The sequence below is a fragment of the Wasmannia auropunctata genome, unplaced genomic scaffold, assembly GCF_000956235.1.
Source record: "Wasmannia auropunctata unplaced genomic scaffold, wasmannia.A_1.0 LD335903.1, whole genome shotgun sequence".
Lineage (NCBI taxonomy): Eukaryota > Metazoa > Arthropoda > Insecta > Hymenoptera > Formicidae > Wasmannia > Wasmannia auropunctata.
In genome coordinates, this window is record NW_012026987.1 from 1,689,382 (window position 1) to 1,707,402 (window position 18,021).

The 18,021-nt window shown below is 42.0% G+C and overlaps 1 protein-coding gene across 6 annotated transcripts in view; it reads right to left on the reverse strand.

Annotated features, from left to right (window-relative positions):
• Nucleotides 1-2,233: 2,233 nt before the first annotated feature.
• The window catches only part of LOC105455359 (septin-7), a 34,447-nt gene continuing 18,659 nt past the window's right edge, over nt 2,234-18,021 (reverse strand). For 5 of the 6 annotated variants that reach the window (XM_011698628.1, XM_011698631.1, XM_011698629.1 and 2 more), the window contains 8 exons: nt 15,068-15,533; nt 13,051-13,258; nt 12,704-12,956; nt 12,260-12,449; nt 11,753-11,918; nt 9,157-9,292; nt 8,719-8,882; nt 4,235-7,254 (listed from right to left, as the gene is read on the reverse strand). In XM_011698628.1, coding sequence (XP_011696930.1) covers nt 7,095-7,254; nt 8,719-8,882; nt 9,157-9,292; nt 11,753-11,918; nt 12,260-12,449; nt 12,704-12,956; nt 13,051-13,258; nt 15,068-15,533 — 1,743 coding nt within the window. In that variant the 3' untranslated portion in view covers nt 4,235-7,094. Of the gene's footprint in view, nt 2,851-4,234; nt 7,255-8,718; nt 8,883-9,156; nt 9,293-11,752; nt 11,919-12,259; nt 12,450-12,703; nt 12,957-13,050; nt 13,259-15,067; nt 15,534-18,021 lie in introns of those variants that run through there. The other variant, XM_011698626.1, reaches the window with a different exon arrangement.

The window sequence follows — 18,021 nt, forward strand, 5'->3', positions numbered from 1 at the left end:
CTCGGTCGACAGCGCGAATCCCCAGGAGATAAGTAAAAAAACGTATCCAGAAGAGCGACATTGTCCTCCTCTCATCCCTTGGACCGTCTCTCTCGGGACGTTTCTCGCGTCTCTCAGGCTTATACTTTTTGAGCTTCCAATGGCACTGAACACGACCGCTTGATTTCGCGATCGTTCGCGATCACGCACGTCAGATGCGAACGGGAGATTGGATAGCCGTACATCTTGGGCTAAACGCGCTCGAGCCGGCGAGCATAATTAGAAAAAATGCGTACAAAATAGGAATGTGGCGTACGCTCGTTTCTCAAATTCTATCCCCCGTGAGATAAAGGAAACGGGGGAAGCGTGGTAAAACAAAACACTTTACCGAGCAACTAATGGACAATCGTCGAGCGACAATTTTTACTGGCCTCCGTATCGTTTTGCAGATCTGTTCCTTTCAGTCGCGATTTTTTTTTATTTTTTTTTTTATAACGCTTCCAGTACTTAACGTGAAACAAATATATTCGCATATTACGGAGAAGAAAAAAACAAGTAGCGGGAAGCGCGACTGGAAAGAACGGATCTTTAATGAGATCGAATAATAAATTACGTGTCGTCAAACAATACGCCAAATTACTAACATAAATCTGGCCGTTAAGGAAACGAAATCGACTATTCTCGGGGTTTTCTCGTGACGCCCGTCGAGGGATTTGATAAACGGGTTACTCTCCTTTCCAAATCTTCCCGGGGAGAATACCGTGTGCTTCATCTCGCGGTAACCAAAAGAGACCGCTACAGCGTTACAAAAATGCTCACTCCCTCGCTCGTCTTGGCACAGAAGTAACTTAATCTTATCTCCTAAACATATCGACGTGGACGGATTCCAGACGGCGCGAGTGTAAACGTTTGTCGTGAGTGTAAACGTCGACGACACACCGACCGATAAACTGCACTTCGGGGTATTTCCGAGCGTCTCTAAACGTTACTTTATCAATAATACGCCCCAAAGAGATATCGTAAACAGTCCTTTTCCGCGTAGTTTTATATTTATTCAACAGCTCGCTGTAGTTTATTTAAAGACATTTTCGTGAAGAAAATTACATCGTACAAATAATTCTAATAGCTCTAAAGAGTCACAGTTACAATACTCTGCGTTGTCGACGTTACACCGATTCGAAACTCAGAAGCTGTAATTACGTAGAAAAATTATTGTTCCGAAAGTAAAGCTTGTAGCACTTAAGCCGCGATAAGAGAAAGAAGTTCAAGCGGCCTCAATGCAAGAAGAACGAAGGAAGAAAAAGTCGCACCGTCTCAAATCTCGCGGTAGTCCAGCACATCTAGATTTATTATTTATACAATGATCCGTTCTTTTATCGTAATCGCTCTTTCGCGCCTGTCGCGAGGCGTGACTTACGTGTACATGTACATGAATTAGACTTACATTTACGCTTCCCCTCGCTCTTTATTTATACATAAATATATATATTTATATAATATATGGCCGCTGTTTTTTTGTGCGATATCATGTTCAGCCTCCCTCTGCGACAGGAGATGCTACTCGCGTGATAATGTAATAAAAAGATTATATGATTATCTCTCAATAATTCTTACTTACAAGCTAATTTTCCTCGACTTATTGAATTTATTGTGAACTTCTGGTTTGTGCAAAGTCAACCATATACTTAATAAGTCTTCACACGTCTCTTTATAATTTTTTAACGTTTAAGTTCCGTCACTGCTAACTATAAAAATTTTCTTAATAAATTAATTCAATAAAATGTCATATTTCTTTATGCTTAACCTGTGAAAATCTTTTTACAATTTTTGTAAATATTTGATATTTTTGTAAAGAATTCGAAATCAATGATAGAACAAAGATACCTGAAACACTTTTAGGGTACTTTGTATGGTTGCAGTTACAATTGCAACAATATAATTTAAGAACACCACAGTGATCGAACTTATCGTACTTGACGGAAGTATAATGCTCTGGTCTCTTTCTCTCTCTCTCTTTCAAAACGCAAAACGCAAGACGCTCTATTGTCCTAATTGCGACATACTGATATGGCCCGAATATCCCTGAACTCTCTGTCCAGTCGTAAAAACTAACGTACGTGTATAATCGACGGAGGGCGGCGAACATGACGTTCTCGTTAGAGAAAGAAAGATACATAAGCTTAAACGGAGCTAACTCGCGCCGAGGAAAGTACGAAAATTACGTTCTTCAAAAAATTACGTCTACGTGGGTTCCTTTTTTTTGTACAGTTGTTATCGTGAAGTAAATGACGATCGCGATTGAACGCTTGATGAGCGCATAAGGATGATTGTGCATCTCCTCGTTACTCTCTTCCTTTTCTTTCCTGTCGGATGCCGAAATAGGAAGCGCGAAAGAGCGCAAGGCGGGCACATTTTCTCGTCGTAGGAAAATGTTCTCTTTCTTTTTTTCATTCTTTCTGTCGTAGCTTCGCACGACGAATCAGGTATCGCGAATAACGAAATGAAACGCAGGACATCCACATGAATCTCGACGCGGCCCAGAACAATCTGCATCGACGGGGATACCGCAGTTTGTTCGCGACCTAATCGATCTTGCGTTCAAGATCTCGTAGTGTCCGTTCGAGCACGCGGCGAGGAATCGTCGGTTCTTCCGAGGATCCCCCGTATGTCGAGCTCATCGCTGATCGAAGCTACACCTAACTCGTGTGTTCGTCTTCGGTAAATTAGCGTGGCCGAAAGTGCGACACAGCCACACCGGATTGTTCCTGCCCTGCTCTCTTTCTTCCCGTCTGTTTTTTTTTTCTTGCCGATCGACACGACGATTAGAAGAGGCCCTTCTTCTTGCTCTTCTTATCTTTACCGTCAACAGCCCTGAAAGGAGAATTTTCATATCAAGATTATTGTCTGCGTCGCGCGAATCCTAGCTGGCACACCGTTCGACGCTTTCCGATAATCGGCGTACGCGTGACACGGGGGCGTTCGATGATGAGAGATGAGGACGAAAGCGGAAGTGATCTCGATGAAGTCCTCGACCCGTCTCCGTTCGTGATATCGAAAAGTCAAATTCAATTGGCATGAAAAATAATTTAAATTTAACGCTGCTGATGTGTGCACTACAATTACATTAATTCTTTTCCAAATAACGTCCTTTTTATAATTGCATGAGAATTTCATGGCCATTTTTAAGTGTCTCGAAATAATATAATTATATATAAAAAATAGGTAATATACTTCTGTTCATATTGCATCGAACGGATATTTATTCTTTTTTTTATGTTTAAATGGCCCTACTTTTATCTCATAAGAAAAATTTCAGTTTATTTAATATCTTACATCGCGCTGCATACTTTCTACAGAAATGCAGGAAGTCGAAATCCGAAAACGTCGACTGCCTCAGTTAAAATGCCTGAAGCGAGACGCGACTACTAGTTACGTATCACGTTATGCAAATATTGTTATGCCTATTGTTACCGTCTCGGGGATTCGCATACTGTAATGCAAAAATAAATATCTTGCGAATGAAAAGATCTATTCATGCGAAAACCATGCTTTTCGAACCCATCCTCTGCTCGCGACCAGGGGGAGCATGCTGATCTCACATGTGTGTGTCCAGAAATCAAGCGCTTTTCCGCTTCGTGCTCCGTTGCTTCCGACTTTTGTTTTAATTCTCTTCCGCAGTATCGTTTCCGTATTTTCTCGCGAACATACAAAGGTATACGAAGGTCGTTCTGTGCCTCATGATATTTCGGACTCTTCAACATTTTTATGTAAAACTGCACAGGTGCATGTTGCACACGCGTTAACATATCGTCATTTTAATGAAATGTCCCCTCGAAGAAAAAAGAGGGAGAAGAGGAAAACGCGAGTGAATTTGAAAAGACGTTCTGCTTTTGAAAATTCGCTTGCACGTTATTTACTCGCGCCGGCTCAAGGTTCAATTTACTATGTGTGCGCGCGTGAAATATTTTATTAGAAAAAAAATCAAAAGCTGTATGAAAAGCCGGGATTTAAAATGACGATATGCGATGGAACAGTAAAAGACATTATGCGCACATGACAGGATATGGCACGCAATAAAAAAACGATGAGGGAAAATTGCGTTTCGTTTTTCATGAATTTCCGTACATTTTAAAACATTCATTTTTTTTCTTTCTTTTCCTTCAAATTCGCGAATCGCAATTTTCCTTCGTCGCGTCGCAAAAACGTTCCGACAAGCTAAACAATCGGTAAACAAGAGGACGCTGAAAACGGTTAGTAACGGTTTTAGGTAAGCATTGCGTTTATTTGCGAGAGATAAAAAAAAGATTATCAATTACGAAATTAACAATGTATAATTTGCGAGTGATTATTAGTAATAGGCGGTTACATCCTCTACCAAGCTGTCTCTGCTTCCTCTCTCTTTGGGATCGAACCTCCGCGATTCGGAAGAGACTCGTCGAAACGAAACGTTCGTGTGCGAGCAATCTAAAGCTTACGGCATCTATACTTTTGCGCAATCGTTATCGCGGAGCGATAAACGGGAAACACGATTGTGGTAAGAGCAAAATCCCGAAACGGGATGACGCCGACAGCTTGCTTAGAGTTTACAATCGGCTTGAGACTTCACAAACTCTGGCGCGAGCTTACGAGGTGGCCGTTTATGTCAACCCTTTACCGCGCATCTCTCTCTCTCTCTCTCTCTCTCTCTCTCTCTCTCTCTCTCTCTCTCTCTCGCGATTAGAACGTTTTTTTCTTCCTGCGATAAAAATGTTCGAACACTGTCTCGCGACTCTTCTCACCGACAGACAAGAGGAAAACTTCTCGAAGAACGTGTAATATTGTCTCATAACGTTTCTACTGCACGCACTCGACAGACGGGCCAACTTACCTTCGCCATGCTATCTCGCGAAATATTGATCTGGCGGGAAGTTAGGAATGCGACGGAAAATGCGATAGATACAGCTCGTTTGCCGTGAGCGACGATAAAGCCGCGCTTTTGCGAATGTCAACGCTCGAGAGAACGCTCAAACAGACACAGCGGTATGAATACCTAAGTATGATCGGGAACGAACGTGACACGGATGCGTGATGTGGCACAACCACACTGTCGGCAGGGAGAAAAGGAACGTTGATTTTATGGCACGCGATGCGGTAAAGGGTTAAAGTGTGTGCACGTGTATGCGTTGTATGTAAAATGTGTGTTAGACGTGAGTACAAAAAAAATGACACTCCTACACGAGGACGAGTGTGACACACGCACACACACACACACACACACACACACACAATTTTGCGCCTTCTTTACATACAATTCTCGTAGTTTATCAAAGTTCAAGTGCCAAAAATACGTTGCTAAATGTACATATCGCTGATATACCTCTTTCTTTCTCTCTCTATATATATATATATATATTTTTATATACTTAATAAGTCGTGTGCGCTGCATATCGCCCAGACCGTGATTTACCGGGGAGCGCAAGCCCGAGTACGCCGCATTTACGTGCACGCGATACGGCGACGAAAAACGCGGTGGAAAAAAAGAAAAAAGTGATTTTCACGCACGGGGACGTTTCGCGAGTGAAACAGGCGAGTGTAACGAGTCGCGCTTCTAAGGACGTATGCATCGTGTAACGCGAGACACGCGTAACTTTACAACGTGGAGGAATCCAGACTGGAGATGATATCCCGGGGAAAACGAGGAAACCGGCTGGGACGCGAGGTCGCGCGTCTCGCGTTAGGAAATTTGAGACAGAATTCATCTTGGGCGCCGTGACTTCCTTAACTTTCCGTAACTTTCTAGGCCGAAAACTTTCTTGACTTGGACCTTCGACGCGACGAGAGCTCCTTTCGATTCTGCGGTAATTCTCGCTCTGTCAGTTAATTCACCGCTAATCAGACACCGCCGAGACGATCGGGCCCCGTCTTGCTTGAACTTCCGCCAAAACAAGAGATACTAATTGAAACTTCAGCATGTTCCCGGAAACGCGAAAACGTTCTCCTCGGAGCCTTAATTTGGCAAGTGCATGCTAAACAGGCCGCTCAGGTTACAGAGATGGACTCGCTAATTAAATATTCGCACAGCATGAGAAACTGACTTCAACTTCGGCCAAGAATGCAACTCCGTCTCCGCGCGATTTCCATGTTTTCCAGGACACTCCAATCCCACTTTCCTCGGCTTTAATTAGCGTTTAAATGTATGTACGCTGGAGTTGTACGCAACGTCTCCCGGCGAGGGTCGTCGACATAACGATCAATTAACGCGCGAATGAAACGGCGACGGCGAGCGAAGTTGAAACGCGAGAAAATCGAGTATAAAGTAGCGAACGGAGATTCACTGAATCGCGCTTGTAAACGCATGTCTCGTGTCGTGCGATGCCCCTTACGGCGTTCGCGGGACGCAAGAAATGTACAGTCGCTTTGGATTGCGATATGTATCAAACGGATTAAACGAGCCGCACGCACACGCGTGTCGGGACGAGTAAGTGCAGCCTATCGCGACGAGCGGTATCAATTTTCGGATCAATTTAGTTCAAAATTTACTAAAAAAATTTAGTATAAAAAGCATTTATATTAAATCACCAAATCTAAAAATTTATATATTTTGAAGATAAAAGAATTTGACATCCGCTGAAAATTTAAGAGCCTTGAAAAGACGAAAACAACTGCACGAAAATAACAAAGATAATATCACTCGAAAAGATTTAAGAAAGAGACTTCTGGTTTCTGCCTTTAATCATTGCTGAAACAAACGCTGACGATGCTGTGAAATTTACTGAAGTAACGTTGACTTTCTGATAGGTAGCATTTACTTTTCCTCGAATATGACAAGGCCTCCTGTCAACCCTTATTCAGACGATCGATATCGCGTGTGTAAAACGTTTTTCGAAAAATAAAAGATCTTCCTTTCTCGATTCTGCTATTTTGATTTGAGCCACTGACTAATCCAAATTATTTTGATTCTCACTCCTACCACCAAGCCAAGAAAATGTTCGTCGAGTGATCGCGTCGCCGCTCAGAAGAGAGGGCAATCTGAACTGGATAAGGGTTGATAAGGGTCGAGCGCGAGGAGGTGTCGGCGCGGCGATTTCGGTACGGGTCTCGCAAGCGAGCGAGAGCGGTCTGGGAGGCGGTCTCTACTAAGGGTGCTCAGGATGCTGTATGACAAGCTGTATCTGTGCGGGGCTGTCTTGAGGTGATTTGAAACTGGTGTGACGGCGAAGGAGGCTGCTTATCCCTCGGGACCCCCTCAACGTACCCCCGCCGCCTCCAGATCCCTCGGAGGACATCGATCCCGTCCTAGATCAGGAGGATATCCCGATATGGTATACACACAAGAGAGACAAACAAACCGGACTATTTTTTTTTATTTTTTTGGCGAACGTACATCCGATAGCAAGTTCGGATGTAAAGAAAAAAAAAAAGTACTCGCGCGGACTTAAGTCTACGTGTCTTCCGCGCAATTAGAGATCAACGGAATACTGAACGGTGCCCTGGAGAACGCCGCCGACGTTCTTTGCACGATGAAGTTTTCCGTCTCTTTCGGATTTCGCGGGAACGGTGCAGCAACGTCGGCGGCGATTTAGCGCTGAATGTGCTTGTGTCGGATCTGATTAATACAAAGATGTTCCTCGGACGCCTTCCGACGTCTTTTAAACAATTGTGTTGAATTAAAAAGAAAACTCTTAACGTCTAATATCACATATTTAATATCACACATTTAATAATCTATCTAATATTTTATTGTAACTTAAAAAATTGTATAGCCTCATTCAGCGCTAAACGCGCGATAATTATGTGAATAAAAGTCATAATATATACATGTGCGGACAATATCACGTGAATATAAAATGTAAAAACAAAATTCGTTCGGCGACGATAATCTTACGAGTCGAGTCGATAAACGATGATTATTCCGTTATTAGTGCAAGCTTCGTGAAAGTGATTCGGGGTGTAAAGGGACGTAAAGCGTGAATGGAATGTATTGCGGTTGCGACAACTATTAAATTGCACATCAAAATCTAAACACGTATTAGCGGCTATGAAATACTACAGCGAGAGCAAATATTGCACAATATGTATATTTACTACCGTATCTTTCCTTTAATATGAATTTATCTCTTTTCTTTTTGACAAAAAAAATATTACAATAAAAGAGCTTCACATTAAAATAGACACTCACAAATTAAAGCTATTTTAAGTTCATTTGAAACGAAGAATGAAGTACTACTGATTTACATTTGACAATCTCAATTCATCGAATTTTCTTCAATGATATCAAATAGCTTCCGTAACGAGATCTCGTCGCGATCTTCGTCGACGGCAAACTCGACTCCGCGTTTTTGATAAACGATCTCTGCAGGCGGAAGAAGATACGGTGGCAGAACATAGTGTACAAGAAAGCTATCAAGCTGCGTCAGACTCTAATTGCGCCGAGTGCTTTTTGCGCAAGTCAAACCGGATGTCTAAACAACTCCGAGAACCATACTAAATCACCAGCGGCTAAAGCATCAAGCGGTATACAACTGCCTCGTTTGATCGTTCGCAATCGTGTTTAGCGATCAAAATAAAATTAAAAAAAAAAACAGAATAAAGCGGAATATAAAAAAAATATATAAAGACGTTTCTAACAAAAAAAATATATATATTTCGTGCGAGAAACGACGATGTACCTTCCTTGAGACACAACGGAGAAATAAACGTTTGAAAATGCAAAAAACACAACATCTCCTCTTTTTACTTTCGTCGATGCGGACTACTTACTCTTTCGAATTCGCCTCTAAGCTGCGTCTACGCAATTCTTCAATACTGTGGCCGGTCTGCTGCTCCCAGGCAGTTTTCTCCGCCTCGAACGCTCGCCTTTTCTCCTCCAGCTCTCGCACCTGCTGCTCCAACGAGCGTCGCATTTGTTCGTGCCTTCTCTGCAACTGTTATCGAAATTCCCGGTATCGCAACGTTAGTATTGCTCGGACAATTACGATTTGTTATACAATGCGTAAAAAAACACATAAAAGTTCGTGTCGGAGCAAAAAAGGATCTTGACCGAGTAGAAACTGTCTTTTTAAATGCTAAATTCATTTCCACTTAATTAAATAATAACCAGTAATGAAACAGCTGATAGTTCGAGTTTTTTTCAATCCCCGAGTTTTTTTATAATCTTAAAGATAAAAAGAAGTAACATCAGTAGCACGCTTTACTTACATCCGTTTCGGAATCCTTCAACTTCTGCCTCTTTTCGCGAACTTTCATCTCGAAAACTTGCTCCATCTCCGTTTCCATCTTCTTCATCTTGTTATCGTGTTCACGCTTCTCCTCCTCCAGCTGCGCCAACGGGTTCCTAGAAAGATTCAAGCGGATTCAAAATAAAATATCTATTCAATTGATAAAATTATCGGATATCGGATCATCCGGAAATACAGATGCAGGATGACGCGTGTGACATTTAGGCGCCTTTCGGCCCTATAGCTAATTGTTAATGAGCGCACTACCGTGTTTGATATCATATGACATCTCGTTAGCTCTTTGCAGTACAATACAAATTTTGGAATTTTATTTTTTTAATTTTAGAAGTAAACTTTTTTGGTTACTTTTTCTTCAAGAAATTAATTAAAAATTTTAATCAACTACAATTGCAATTGTTACATTAATATAAAAATAATATAATTATTATGAGTTGATATATTATTATGAGTAGTGATTACGTGATGCTGCAAAGAGATAACAGTAAATCGCATTAACTGACGTGGCATTATCGTGGAAAAATTGCGCGTCCGGTAATGACGAATATTCCAAGAAATAGAGACACTCATATTTTCCATAAATGTGCTCTTTGTCGCGAGAGATAGCTAAAAAAAAATAACAGCAGAAAAACTATTTCTGATAACGCGAATAGATAGAATAGATAGTCGGCGGTAAGCTTGTAAGTGCTTTGGGACCGTAATCAGTTAAGGGCTAAATACTGGAGCCCGGATTTGCATCGAATCAATGTTACGCAAATTACAAATGATAATTGGTTTACATTATTGTATCATGGCAATTAAAACGTTGCTCCAAATCCACGAGATCCGATTACATTCCGTTTGTCGCGAAAATTTGTGCAAATCATATCATTACACATGACGTGAGGTGTACGATTTTATATCGCGCATTCGGAGTTTATAATAATACAAGAGCATTTCGTCACCACCAATTCTCATCATCAATTTGCAATATCAAATTCTTTTTTATACGCAAATCAGGGCTCTTACACGAAAGATTGTCACAGCGAAATTTCTAAAGCCACAATATATTTAGATAGTATAAAAGATATTGCAAGGGTAGCTATAGGTTTCTAGAGTGCTTCCTCTTTTTTAAGAGGACTACGTTACGTGTTGTGCCAAATACTAATGCAAAAGAAAACGCACATAAATATAAAGGCGTCAAGCAAACCTAAATCGTGTTACGTTCAAAGTAGAAAATTCTAATCTAATGTACTAATTAGTTTCTTTTTCTAAATAGCATACAAATAATTTGCATCGGATATTATCGCGGAGGGCTCACTGAGCATATCAAATATAACTACGCTTGATCGATCTCTCGCAATATACAAATGAAATAAAAATTTGCATGACTGTTATATAAATTATAAACTGAAATAATTAAATTAACATTTCAATTTAATTATTTCTCCCGACATAAAAACCAATTAAATTGCAGATTTAGGGCGTACGATGTCTTTTCCATTAATTTTTTCTACCATTCTTTTATTAATTTTTTCGCTTCCAATACTTTGCGCAGTGAGTCCTCCCAGATTGAAAGATCACGGGGGAAAAGTTTCGAAACTCGACAAGGCTTGTGCACACAAAACCATAGTATATCTTTTTGAGCCTTATTAAAGGACTTACCACACCGTCATGAAACTGTTCATCACTCCTGGAGGGCACAAACTGACCAATAAGAAATTCACCATTAAAATTCGCACGGGCGACACGCTGTCGAAGGGTCGGTTGGTCCGTTCGTCCCTCCCGCTCCCTCGGCAGCGTTTCTCGTGTCTAGTCTACAGATACAGTTTCCCGCTCGCGATCGAGATACGGCTAAGATAATTCGAACGCGAGAGTCACTGGGAGGGGCCTTCGATAGAGTTTGCATGCACAACCTTTCTCTGAATTCTCTTCAGGACGATAAAGAAAAAAAGAAAAAGAATGAAAAGACCAGAAACAACACACCGTGGTGGTATGCAAGCATGTATTCGGACAGTACACGCCAATCGACTCGCAAGAACCACAGCGTCGTATATTATATTGGTGATACTGAAGCTCGAAATAAACGATCATCTCATCACGCATACACAGTCGAGTGCTTCGGTGAGACACACACCGCGTGCTCAAATCAAACTCAACGAAACAAACAACCTTGCTCGTGTTTCGAATAGAAAAAGCGAGCGTCGTTAACGTGCGGGCCCGACTAAAGGAGATAAGTAGTCGCCCCGTCATCTTTATCGCGTCCGGCAATAATATTAATATTGCGCCACTGGGGACAGGTGGAATTAATAAATTGGACCGCATTATGAGACTGAACGGCTGTCATATTATGAGATACATGTTTCCGGGGCCTGCAGTTTTTATCACTTGACTCTAGTGATGAACGATCGAATTAATTTAAGGAGATAGGTAACTACTCTCGTTTTCTCTTCTCTGTTAGGTCATGACGCTCGATTCATCTATTTCGACAGGACAAGACACATCTACTTTTCGACAAAACTATTCTAGTACAAGTGATCAAACTGTGTGACGAGAAATCAAATACGAATGTTACTTACTTATTCGAGGCCTTTGTCGGTTTGCCGTCTACACCTAGACCGGCCAATGTGCGACACCTGAAGTTCTCGTAGTGCACGTTGTTCGTCACGTCCTTTAAGTCCTGCACGTGCGTCCTTACTACCATGTTTCGGAGCGCAATGAAGTCGCAATGTTCCAGATTCTCGACTGCGCGTGGAAATGAAAAGAAAGCGAATTATAAATAAACGATATATAATTTGCATATGCAGGAAAAATATGCTGATCGTATTTTTAAGATTCAAATTTTAAATTCTTAATTTATTTACTGTTATACATACTAATTTTATATTAATATAAAAAGCGCAAAAGTGCGTAAAGAAATAGACTGAAAATATAACAAGAATAAAATGGAGTATAGCGTACCGTTCTTTTTAACCAAAAATTTTAAGGTATAAAAACTTGACAAGTTCTGTAGATCTAAATAATAATTTTTTTTCTCCAGTGATAAATTTTTGTGCAATTACTTCGATTCAGAGATCCATACATACCTTCCGCAATTCCCCATGGATATTTTCTTCCCCGTATTTTCTTTCCGTCGTGTTCGACGACAGTATTCGCCCCCACGACTGCGAATGGCACTCTGTCCCTTAATAATTTATGGAATTTGTTGTCCTCTTCCTCTTCGACCTCTGGAAACTCGTAGATCTTTATTTTGTGCTGCGCAATCTCGTTCAAAATCTGGAAAGCGAGACAGCAGCTTAAATTAATAATTTAGAAGAGAAAATATGTCCAAAGAGTGAGAAATCCGGAGTGCTGTTAAATACTTTATAATTGCTACTAATAAATTATTTTGTTTTATAGATTTATACGACAGGAAGTCTGTTAAGGATTTATAAAAATTTCTATTATTGAGCGACGTCTTTCCTTATATTTTTCAGAAAAGCGAATTTTTTTCTTCTTTAAAATTACAGTGCATTACAGGCAAATCGTACCTGTTTCTTGAAGTGTGCGCACTCATCCGGCGTCATGGTGTCCGCCTTGGCAATGACAGGTATGATGTTAACTTTGTCGTGGAGACGCTGCATGAATTCCACATCGAGCGGCTTCAATCCGTGACCGGAGGGCGCGACGAAGTAGAGACAGCAATGCACTCGACTGTCTGGGATCTGCCGTCTCGTCACGCGGGACTCTGCGTTAAGGAATTCCTCGTATTTCGACTCGATGTAGTCTATTACTGGCACCCAACTGAACAAAAGCAGATGTTATCAAATAAGCTGTAGAGGTTCAAAGACACGAATATATGTGTAATTTAAAATCATCAAATCGTCAGATTTATTACCAGTTGCTGTTATCCACGGCGTCACCGAAACCAGGGGTATCGACGATCGTGAGGGTGAGATTGACTCCGTTCTCCTTCAATAGCACTTTGCTAGTTTCCACGGCAACCGTCTTCTTTATCCTCAGGCTGGGTCCGGCATACTCGGCACTGTATATGTCTGCCAGGAACATGGAGTTGATCAAGGTGGATTTGCCGAGACCCGACTCCCCTATAGAAATTTAAAATTTTTAAAATAAAAAAACTCTTTATCATGTTTTGATAATGTATAATCTTGAGATAATTGAATTTGTGGAATTTTTTTTTTAAATTGAAAAATCGAATAATAAGAGTTTAACACGAATTGTACAATTATAGCATAGCAGAATACATGTCTTAATCACTCGAACAGTTTGATTAAAGATTTACGGAAATGTACATTTTACGGTTCTAATTATAGGAATATCATCAATATTCCTATTCAAAAAATATTATCGATATTCTCTTACAAGGATATCTCTAAATATTTTCTGTAAGTTAATGCATCCAAAAAATTCTTGAGAACAACTTCCTAGCCATTAAATGTATATTCCGTCATCGTCATGTTCCGTCACAACAATCATTAATCACGAAGTATTTACGGTCGACGTTTCTCCGGGATGTCCCGCGTCCAATGGAATCGCGGTCAAATAAATTTGGTGCCGGTGACCGAAACGAAATGAGATGAAATGAATGCCGTGACCTTTTAATGCGCGAACCGCGAACCTTGAACCAGGCGAAGTGCCGCGCCTACGCCTTCAGCCAAGGGTAAGCTCTTGAATTGTTCTATTTACGGAGGAACGGCTCCGCTTATACGCGGGCTAATAATAGCCCCCGCACGCAGCAGACCGCGCTCTCAAATTTCTCCAGACCCAATGACACTCTTTCACACCCGCGTGCAAGCGCCTCGTTCGAGATCGACAGCACTTAAGTCAGCACTTTTGTTACTGCCTCCCGCTCGAAGCTCCCGGCCGAATTCTTAAAATATTTTTCATGGGTGCGCATTATATTTCCAGACATAATTTTATTTTATAAAAGCCCCTTCATCGCTCGTCATAAGAGATTTAGATAACTAGATGTTAAATACGCCATATCCTCGTATTAATTGCCTTCAATTATGCTCCTCTCGGAAACCGGATAAATCCAGGCGATAAATCCAAGAGCAGTAGAGAGAAAAAATGCAAGCTACAATTAACGATTTATAATCTTTTTCAATCGAAGTTGCAAAGTCGCTACGTGATGCGTTAGTGCCGCAAATTGGCCGCCTCGAGTACGCATCATGGTAACTCGTAATAAATAATGACGAGGTCGACAGAGAGAGAGAGAGAAAGGGGGAGGTGGATTCGACGGTCGACGAAGGTCGGAATCGCAGGCGTGTCCCGCAGGCGCGCATCCTCGCGTGTGAGAACCGCTGAACCTCGGCGACAGCCTTGATCCAACGAGCGAGGAAAGGAGCCGAACGAAAGAGAAAGAGAAGAACTCGCACGTGCTCGGCAGATGGGAGGTTGCATCGCGAGATGATATTCCCAACGAAATGGGAATACCGCTGCAACTACCACGAAGAAACGGATCCCTTTGTCCTCCTGCCCGGGCCAGCTCTCGCGAGACAGACGACCGTTGTTCTTCCGCTACCGCATAATGGACATTTTAATGCTCAACCCCCTGTGAAGGGGGATCGCGTGTTCCGCCGCGAATAGAGATCCGATCTCGATAATAGACTCCGCGGCGCTTCCACGAGCGATTACGTCTTATCGATCCATTCGGCGCCGCTTTAAAAAAAAAAAATTCTCATGCACGTTTGCATATTTCATAAGCGCAAACACCGACTGAATTTATCTCTCGAGAACAGCAGTTCCTGCGTTTGCATACAAATCACGAATTATCAACATGAGCAATTTATATTAGCACAAAAATATTATATACCGTTAATAACTTGTACAATTCGTGGGAAAACCATTTAATCGCGCGAACAACTGGTCCCAATTTTCCAATTGTTACCGACCTACGACCATGAGCGTGAATTCGAAGCCCTTCTTCACGGCCTTCCTGTACACCTGGTTGGGGAGATTCGCGAAGCCGACGTAACCGTCGAGCTCCTTGGGCTTGGTGGGCGGCGTGGGTCGCGCATGGTGCAGCAGACTGGCCTCCTTGTTGCTGTCCTCCTTGGAAGAGATCGCGGTGCGTGCCGACTCGCGCCTGTTGCTGTCCTCCGAGGCGTCGTTCGGGATCGTCGTCGCGGACGGCAGCCGCGACTTCGCGTTGAGCCCGCTCAGGGCACTGCTCGAGTACACCGGCGCCGTGTTGGGGGATGTGAGGCTGCTGGCCGTCGTGGCGTTCGCCACCGAATTGTTCACCTGAGACCCGGGGGCTTGCGTCGGCGGCTGCGGCGGCGGCACCGACGGCACTGACGGCGACGAGATTATCCCTGTACCGTCGCCCTTGAAGAACAATTCACGCTTTGTTTGGATCTGCGGAAGAAAAGAGTAATCGTTAATTTCGTGTCCACCGCGTTTATCGATTTGAATTCCTCGAGAATCTAAAGTTTCTGTCAGCTATTTTATGTAATTTCGAGAGAAGGATATGTATTTTCTTATAGGAATTTAATATAAATCATGTGAATTTTTATGGCGAAATAAACGTTGTTCAGTTTAATCGCTTTAATTGAGATTTTTATTCAATATTACTAAATTTTAATTTTATCCGGCTCGGAGCCAAAGGTGAGTCTCGCGTTTTGATAATTTAATTATAATAATCTAATAATAGTAACAATAGTAATGCGCTTTCTGTTTAATTAACTTAAATAAAGAAACAGGATTACGGTTCCGTTATCCTCATTTTCATTTTCGATTCGGTTGAGTGCGAACGAGGACGAGACGGGTCTGCGTTTCGCGATTACAAGAGCTGCCCGCTTCGCGGGAAAGGCCAACATTGTTCCGCGATACGCCAGCAAATACACCGTGGCGCGATTCCACGCGTTACTTCGACCGTGACGTGCTCGTACGCGAAATGCGCGTAAACTCGCGAAAGAGCGCTGTGAAGCGATAAAATCGCATCGTGCCGCGCCGCGCCGTGGCGGAGCTGAGGCGCGATCGATATTGTGTGCCAGGCAACGACGGTAGCGCGGCTTCCGCTACCGCAGAGTCTTATACACTTCCGGCCGGAAGTGGCCGGAGTGCTAAACATCGACCGTTATATCGAAGGACAGCAAAATTGCCGCGATGGCCAGCGAGAAGAACGATGAAGCGAATTTCATGCGGGCTGCCTTCGAATACAAAATTAACAAGCGCGTTATATATTCTTAAGAATATGAGTGAAGAAACTTTCTTATTCACTGATTTACAGCTCCGTTATTAAACCATTGATTCAAAGTTTATTCTCTAAGTTTATTATTTAACCCTTCATGGTCACACTTCATAATAGTTACACGATGATCATACTGGGACAAAATGACCCGAGCCGTTTTTAAAGTGTTATCAAATCAACAGTATTAATTCCATTATTAACTTTAAAAAATTACAATATATGATTTCAACCTTTAAGAAAATAGAACAATAGTGTTTTAGTAAAAAATTTAATCTTAACATTAAAAAAAAAATTGTAACGTGTTAACTTCGAAAAAATGAGTTTTTTTACTTAAAAAATCATAACTTTTTTAATTTTTAATATTTTTAAATAAAATTTTAGCCTAATACTCTTAAGATGATGTACTTTTAAGGAAAAAAAAATAGTATGATTATACATGTTTCAAAAAAGGTATTTATTTTGAAGATTTCTGAAATCTATAAGCGCAAAAGATTATACTCGGGTCATTTTGACCATGAAGGATTAATATATTTGAGTATATACAGATGAAAAAATAAAAAGGTGAATTTAATCTATTTTAAGAAGTAATATTTATCAAAGAGAAATGAAATTAATCATTGGGTATATTGAAAAAAAGTTTTTATGACGAAAGCATTTTAATTTCAACAAACATCTCCGAGTCAACTCGCTGTTTGGATGTCGTTGGGCATTTCAGTTTACGCTTTATGCAATTCGAAAAGGTAACTGGCCGCCTAAGTGGCGATCGTTTAGCGTTTCGGGACGTATAAGGGAACGTTGCAGGAAACCGCGCGACACACGCCGCGCGTTCCGTTACACTTGGGCGCCGATCGTGGAATACGAATGAATCAGATAATCTGAGCGCACACACGCGCGACGACTCCGTAAACACAGCCGTGCGTAAGGTCAAGGAGGAGAAAAGCCCCGCCGTCGTCGTCGTCGTCCGTCTCTATCGCGTCCATTAAGTCGCCGCTAATGAACCTGAATCACCAGCCCGAGTTCAACAGCTCGTTCGCCTTGGTCACCGTTTATTTGAATTTTTACCGTCGTTGTTAACTGGGATAAAACGACATTCCTCCCCCCAGCGCGACTCCATTTCGCTCTCCAAATTTGTTCTCGTTTACTTCACGCAAATGCCGCCGTAAAATAAAGCAAACTGTTTCGCGCTCTCTAAATCACGCTACCTAAATACAGAGTTTTATAATTTTTTACGAGTGGCGACAGAAGTGAATTTTGCGTAGAAAGATTCTTTCTTTCTTCTTTTTTTTTTTGCCTTTTGAACGAAATCTCACGCGATTGAAAAATCTGGGCCGACAGGACCGGCAGGATTACGCCGAATACGAGACGCGTAATCCCGGTAGATATGAGAGAAGAGGTCCTCGGTCTCCCCCTCGAGGGGCGCAAAGACTCTTTCGCTTATCAGGACGCCTCGCCCGACGCAATCGTTCCGCCGAGTCAACGTACGAACGATTGCGCTTTAAAAGCATTTCACGCATGCACAGGGGAGGGAGGGAGGGGGGGACGAGCAAATGGAGTGCAGCGTACTGTAGTTTAAAGCGCTGCACAACACTTTGTTGCAGTCGGATAAATCTCCAGCCGCCGGCGAAATCCATCCATCGCGGATTTTAACTTTAA